This window comes from Sprattus sprattus, assembly GCF_963457725.1.
Source record: "Sprattus sprattus genome assembly, chromosome: 3".
In the NCBI taxonomy this organism is placed as follows: domain Eukaryota; kingdom Metazoa; phylum Chordata; class Actinopteri; order Clupeiformes; family Clupeidae; genus Sprattus; species Sprattus sprattus.
The window spans coordinates 36,119,132-36,126,631 of NC_137922.1; the positions used below are offsets into that span (position 1 = coordinate 36,119,132).

Below are 7,500 nucleotides of genomic sequence, written 5' to 3' on the forward strand. Positions count from 1 at the left end.
CTGTGTGTGTGTGTGTGTGTGTGTGTGTGTGTGTGTGTGTGTGTGTGTTTGTATGTGTGTGTGAGGCATGTCTAAACATATTCCACCAGAGTATCAACACCTTCAGCCGGCATCACAGCAGCTTACGGTCTGGTGTGTAGAAAAGGTCAGAACTGTGAACAGACTACTCTGTCTGTGTTTTCTTCTTTCTCTCTCTCCCACTCTCTCCCTCTATCTCCCTCCTTCTCTGTCTCACTCTTTTTTTCAAAAGTCTGTCTCTCTCTCTCTCTCTCTCTCTCTCTCTCTCTCTGTATCTCTCTCTGTCTCTGTATTTCTCTGTATCTCTCTGGCTCTGTATCTTTCTCTCTGTATATGTGTTGCTTGTGCCTGTGCATATGTCAAAGCTTTGCGGGCAGAGAAAAGAAAGTTAGACAAACAGAACATGGCTGCAAATGACAGCCGGCAGTTCACTCAATCAAACATCAACTGATCCGGATCCAATCATACATGAAACAGAGCCCATGAAGTAGACTCCTATGTATGTGGGCTATTCAGACAGGCACTAAGTGGAAAGTGCAAGAGGCCAGAGCTCCTCTTTGGTTGCTATGGACGGTTGCTGGGGTGCTTGAACATGTAGGTACATGGCAAGAATATGCTCACATGTGAGAAGTGTGGGTGCCCATAGACTTGCGTCTAGATTTATTGTGTGCAATTGTGTGAAGTTTCTGTCACTGTGTGTGTTTTTGTCTGTCTGTGTCAAAGACAAAGAGAGATCTGAGAGAGGACTGTGTGTGTGTAGGTGTGTGTGTGTGTTTGTATGTGTTTGTAAGAGTAAGAGAGATGTGAGTGAGTGTGCGAGTTTGTGTGTGTACCTCCCAAAGCTTAACTCAGCATGAAAACGATCCCGAGCCATAATGCCTTCCACCTATGCCCTTGGTAATTGACAACAATTAAAAATTAATTTCCCTGAGATGAGGTGAGTCACACATGGGCTCATCCTTTTCAGCACACAAGCCCTTCAACATCAAAAGGCAGTTCCGCCTTTACATGTCATCTGCAAAAGGCCCAGGATGCTTTGCTGTTTCCTCCTTAAGAGGCCCTCTCCTCTCTCGCTCCCCCATTCTGTCTCTCCTCCTCCTCTTCCTCCTCATAAGGGTCCCCATGGAGCTGTGAACGATGGTCAAATATCTCTAAGATTAAAGTGGATGACTTGAGCAAACGGCGTGTCCTTTCAAGTGAAGCGCTGAGTGATTTGCTAAAGGCATAGCAGAGAGGCCTCGGCCTCATCACACGCAGGTGGAGAGCAGAGACCGTGTGCTAATGTCGCGTCTTAAAGCCAAGAGACGGTGGAGTCAGAGGTGCCATCAAAAGCAACGAGATCAAGAAGAGACTATTTGGAGCCATGACGCCTCTCACACTTCAAGTAATGCACCACACACACTCACACACACACTGACTATCACACAGACACACAGTTAACGACACTCACACACCCACTCACACAGACACAAAACACACACTCACACACACCTCCTTACTCACACACACCCCTTACACACACACACACACACACATACACACACTCATACACTTACACACACACGCACACACTATTATTGCTAAGGATGACTCTCCTGAGAAACATCAAAGCGAGGGCAGCACCTAACTACATTCTGGCCCTAAGGCAAACAGCATGAAAGCACACAATAAGGAGAGGCCCGTGAGTAGGTGTGTGATGTTTAATTCGTCTTATGATGTCTTTGTTCTTCGCTACAAAACAGGAAACAAAGAGGTGCCCGTTTCAGTTTTTTTCTTGGGGGGGGGGGGGGGGGGGGGGGTCGAACCATTACACCAGATTGGACTGATTTTAATTATTGATGAGGAAATGTGCTTGTCTCCCTAAAAGGCCACACACAAACACACACTTACTGCAACAAGTAGGTCAGTGAACATAACACATGATATTTAGATCTATAATCGGGGGCGTGGAAGTTGTCCTTTGGAGTTATATTGTCATATTCTTGAAACAGTATTATTAAGAAATTAGTGTTTTGATTCCCTTGTGTAAGTTCACATCCTCATCTTACACATTATGTTGGTTGTGTGTGTGTGTGCCTTAGGCACTTCATTAATTCCTCCTAAAAGAATTAATCGCTTTGGGGTCAAAGATCATCACCTCACCAGAAAAGCTTTTTGCTCTTTTAAAAGTGGCAAATTAAATGAATCTGTGAAAAAAGATGGATCAGGAGGAGATATTCTCTGTATTTGTGTGCTTGATATTACAGTTTTTTCCAATCATTTTCACACTTGTCTCAATACCATGTCAACTTTTTAAAAACTCTTCACACAGTGGGCTTTACAGACACACACCTCAGCACATCAGTTAACCTGCACTACAACCACCAAAACACTTCATACTTTACCCAAAAGTGACTCATGCTGCCATAACTATAGCATATGCTCTCTTCCATTTAACTACTTCATCACTCAATGTACAATTAACTAAAAAACACAGAAAACTTAAAGCATTGCAAAATGCGTATATTATGTGTTGCTGTATCCTCTACTTTTGCACAGTTTAGTTTTGCATTGCAAAAGAAAAGAAAAACGTATGACACCTCGTACACACTGTAATATAAAATAAAATACAGTAAACATAAACCTGTATGCCTCAAGACAGCTTCATGCATAATGTTCTGTGGTATACTGTGGTATGCCAGTACAGTAAGTGAAACAACACATGAGACTACCACTAGACGTTTTCTGCAGCCCTGATGCTGATCTGTGGTGAAATGTTTATGAACTTCACATTAACAGTATCGCAACATTCTCCCTTGGCTTGAATCTTTAGAAAAAATCTGTAGCACATCTTATCCACCCCTAAAACTCCCCATATTCCACAAATATTTCAACGCAAGCTTTTGTCATGACACCAAGAACATATTTTCTTGATCTGTTGGCCTGCCACAATACCGTACTTATATACCACTCTGTAGTGTGGCAGATTTACCCTTGGTATATGGTAACAAGGCTGCAAACAAACAAAACAAAACAAAGCAGAACATACATTTGTCTTATTTCAAGTGTGAGCATTTTGGAAGAGGTCATTGAATGCATTTTGTATCTAAGCAATGGAAAAGTATCCACAGTTTAGTTCACAAAATCTACTGATACATGGTATTGAGACAAGTGTGAAAATGGTTGGAAAAACTGTAACCATCTTTGACTACAAACCTTCATAGAGGAGAAGATGGCTGATAAGACTCCTTTATACTACAGTCTTGCTTATGGGGACTTATGCTCTCTCTCTCTCTCTTTCTCTCTCACACACACACACACATACACACATACACACACGCAAACACACAGACACACTCAAACACACAGACACACAGACACACACACACACACACACACACACACATCCACACACACTCACAGACACACAGACACACACACACACACACACACACACACACACACACAGTCAACACCATGTCACTATCACCCTGCCCTGTACACATATACACACCAACCCATCACCCACCCCTTCAGTGTGGCAGCAAGAGCGAGCGTGTTTGTTCTCTTCCCTTCTCTTTCTTTCTCTCTGTCCATGTCTCTCTTTCCCTCCTCCTCCCTCTACCCCATCCTCCTCTTCCCTCTCTGTCATCACAGTACATAGTGGCTCAGACAGGATTAGTCCTCTTTAGCACGAAGCACTACACTCTGTCTGTATTACACAGCAGAGGGCAGAAACCCTCTCTCTATATATATCCATCTCTTTCTATCCGTCTCTCTCTCAATCCATGTATCTCTCTGTCTTTCTCTCTCTATCCATCTATCTCTATCTCTAGCATCTCTCTTTCTATCCATCTCTCTCTCAATCCATGTATCTCTCTCTCTCTCTCTCTCTCTCTATCCATCTCTCTAGGTCTCTCTATCCATCTCTCTTTCTATCCATCTCTCTATCCATCTCTCTCTATCTCTAGCATCTCTCTTTCTATCCATCTCTCTCTCAATCCATGTATCTCTCTCTCTCTCTCTATCCATCTCTCTAGGTCTCTCTATCCAGCTCTCTTTCTATCCATCTCTCTGTCTTTCTCTATCTATCTCTCTCTCTTTCCATCTATCTCTCTGTCTCTCTCTCTATCCATCTCTCTCTCTATATCATCTCTCTCACCCTATCCATCTATTTCTCTCTCTCTCTCTATCCTTCGGTCTCTCTTTCTCTTTCTACTTGCTCTACAACAAGGTTTCTCAGGCAGCTGTGATGCTAATGAGGTTTAGGGGTTACAGAATTGACCTTTTACTTGCTAAAAATTAAAAGAAATCTTTAGATGTGTGTGACTGTAATTGCACATGTGTGTGTGTGTGTGTGTGTGTGTGTGTCACAGAGAGAGTGTGTGTCACACATGTGTCTCACAGAGAGAGAGAGAGAGAGAGAGAGAGAGAGAGAGAGAGAGAGATGTACAGTCTGTTTGACCATGATCGTGTGCATTTGTGTACCTGTGTATGTGTTTCCGTGTGTGCATCTCTGCGTTGGCATAAAACAGCCAGAGAACATTATGTGAAACCCCCCTGAGTGCAGTGAAGCGGGGATGGGACACCAAAAAATGCTAAAAGCTTTTATGGCATTTCCACCCTAGGACCTCTGTTACCCAGCCTGTGAAATGATCCGCTGTAAGTCTGACCTCCGAGCTGCATTAGACACGGTACAAAAATAATCCTGAGGCCTTTGCACTTCATTCAAGCAGATGTCCCAAACTGATGCTGCATATGTTGGACGTCAAGTGTAATTATTAGGAGCTCTCGAGTGTGTGCTGTTGCAATTTTTTTTTACCTCTGAAGTGATTTACCAGTCTGGTGAACTACACACCCACACACAGTGCAGCGCTGTCCTGTTTTAGCACTGGAGTAAAGTGACTTGTGGAACTCCTCGATGTGAGAGAGTGTGTGTTTGGATGTGTGTGTCTGTATATGTGCAAATGTCTCTATCTGAGTAGAGATGCCTGTGTGTTTGTGCGTACACATAGAGATGTATGCATGTGAGTGTGCATATATGTTCACAAATGTATACTTGTACATGTAAATCTGTTTTCACATAATATAGTGTGTGTGTGTGCGTGCGTGTGTGTGTGTGTGTGTTTGTATTATACACTGTCCTTACTTTGTTCTCAAAGAGCACAGGTGGTGACCTTGAGTCTGACAAAAGGAGCTCTCAAATATATATACGTATATGTATGTGTGCTGGTGGTGTGTGTGTGTGTGTGTGTGTGTGTGTGTGTGTGTGTGTGTGTGTGTGTGTGTGTGTGTGTGTGTGTGTGCAGTGTCTTGTGAGAGTATGGTGGCAGCACGTCTTCTTCCAGGGAGCTAGCAGCAGGAACAGAGGGCCTCTTGAAGCGCCACTTAGGGAGGGCACTGCTCTCCTGCTCTCTCTGCTCCCTCTCTCCTCCCCTCTTCTCATCTCTTCTCTCTTCCTGTTCTCTCCCCCTCCTCTTCTCCTCTCTTCTCTCCTCCTGTTCTCTCCCCTCTCCTCTCCCCCTCTCTTCTCTCCTCCTGTCCTCTCCCCTCTCCTCTTCTTCTCTCTTCTCTCCTCCTGCCCTCTCCTCCTCTCCCCTCTCCTCCTGTCCTCCCTCTTCTCCTCCTATCCTCTCTCCTCTCCTCCTGTTCTCTGTCCTCTCCCCTCTCCTCCTGTCCTCCAACTCCATGTTCTTGTCTGACCCTGACAAACCATCTACTTGTGTATTTATGTGTGAGATGTATTTGAGGTGTGTGTCTGCATTGAGTGAAGGAGAAGAGAAAAAATGGTCTGAATGTCTGAAATGGAATATTTTGTATTTCAGTCCATCGACCGCCTCTCATGTTCATCTGTCCGCCAAGCATTTGTCTAGTTTGCTTGATGAAGGAATCGTACAGTTTCTACCAATCTACAGCATCAGGTTGATGAGGACTCAGTTTTTACTTATCTACAACATCAGGTTGATGAGGACTCAGTCTCTACCTAGCTACAGTATTGATGTAGATGAGAACTCTGAGGTTGCAGCCTACTCACCCCTGAAGGGCTTTCTCCCCAAACCAGTCTCCTTTGCCTAGTCCTCGCAAGTAGACTGGCGCGTCATTGGGTGTGTCCTCTCGCGTGACATTCACCTGTGAGGACAAAAGAAAACATTTAACTCTGTGTGTGTCTGTGTGTGTCTCTGTGTGTGTGTGTGTGTGTGTGTGTGTGTGTGTGTGTGTGTGTGTGTGTGTGTGTGTGTGTGTGTGTGTGTGTGTGTGTGTGTGTGTGTGTGTGTGTGTGTGTGTGTGTGTGTGTGTGTGTGTGTGTGTGTGTGTGTGTGTGTGCTGTTAGATTTACTTTTGTTTTAGATAAAAATCGAACTTTTATTTTGAAACAGTAAGTGGTCCTAATGCCAGGAAGTAGGAAATACAGGTAGGCTGGTGAATGTCTTTGCTTGGGTAAGACAGGCTGGCTAGGCCTTAAAGGCCAGACCACAAAGAAACCAAAGTGGGAGGCATCACCCTCAAAAGAAAAATCGAAAGCTCTTGTAATCAATGTGGAAGATTGTGAGTATGCCTTCAGAACTCTCTGCTTGGCAGCTCAAGAAGGCACAACATTTCCTGACACTACACTCAACCGGTTAGTAGTGGTTAAGCAGAAAGATGGACTCCTTCTCTGCGGCGGCAGAATTCAGGTCTTCAGAGAAGACAAATCTTTAGTGCCAATTCTCCCACAAGATGCGTGAATTTCTACATTGCTTGCAAGAGAAGCCCACAATATCAATCATGAGGGTATAGCAGGAACACTGTTGAGGATGAGAAGAAAAGCCTGGGTGGTTAAGGGAAGAAGGATTGTCAAAAAAGTAGTTGACTTGTGTAATCTGCAGGAAAATGAAGGCAAAACGGTGTCAACAAATAATGAGTGACCTACCACCTGAGCGAACCTCGCCAGCAGCTCCATTTCAGTTTAATGCCGTGGACCTATTTGGGCCATATGAAGTGAAAGATGAGGTGAAGAAGAGGGTGAGGCTGAAGGTGTGGGGTATCGTGTTCAGTTGCATGGCATCCAGAGCTATTCATGCTGACATTGTCAGTGATATGTCTGCAGAAGGATTTATGCTTGCCTACCAACGATTTACATCACTGAAGGGACACCCCAGCAAGGTATGGTCTGATCCAGGCACCAACTTTGTCGGGGCCAAACCTGTCCTTGAAGACCTCTATCGGTTCCTGGAGAATCTGGAAAGATCAGGAATGGAGGAAAAGGCGGTCAAGAATGGCACAAAATGGTCCTGGAAGATCCATCCTGCAGACTCACCTCATAGAAATGGAGCAGCTGAAGCAGCAGTGCAGACTGTAAAGAGAGCCCTCCAGAATGTAGGTGGCAATGGAATCTTCACATGGGGAGAATTCCAGACCTTTGTCTACATGGCGGCCAATATAGCCAATGAGAGACCTGTAGATGCGAGAGCACAAAGTCAAGAGGATTGTGTGGAGTATATCACTCCAAACTCTCTCCTGCTG

At 44.5% G+C, this 7,500-nt stretch overlaps 1 protein-coding gene across 3 annotated transcripts in view; it reads right to left on the minus strand.

Moving 5' to 3' along the window:
* Positions 1-7,500, minus strand: part of prkg1 (protein kinase cGMP-dependent 1) — a gene marked incomplete at its 5' end in the record, with an annotated part of 141,921 nt that overhangs the window by 31,888 nt on the left and 102,533 nt on the right. For all 3 annotated transcript variants that reach the window (XM_080835161.1, XM_080835159.1, XM_080835160.1), the window contains one exon: positions 6,032-6,126. In XM_080835161.1, coding sequence (XP_080691287.1) covers positions 6,032-6,126 — 95 coding nt within the window. The remainder of the gene's footprint in view (positions 1-6,031; positions 6,127-7,500) is intronic.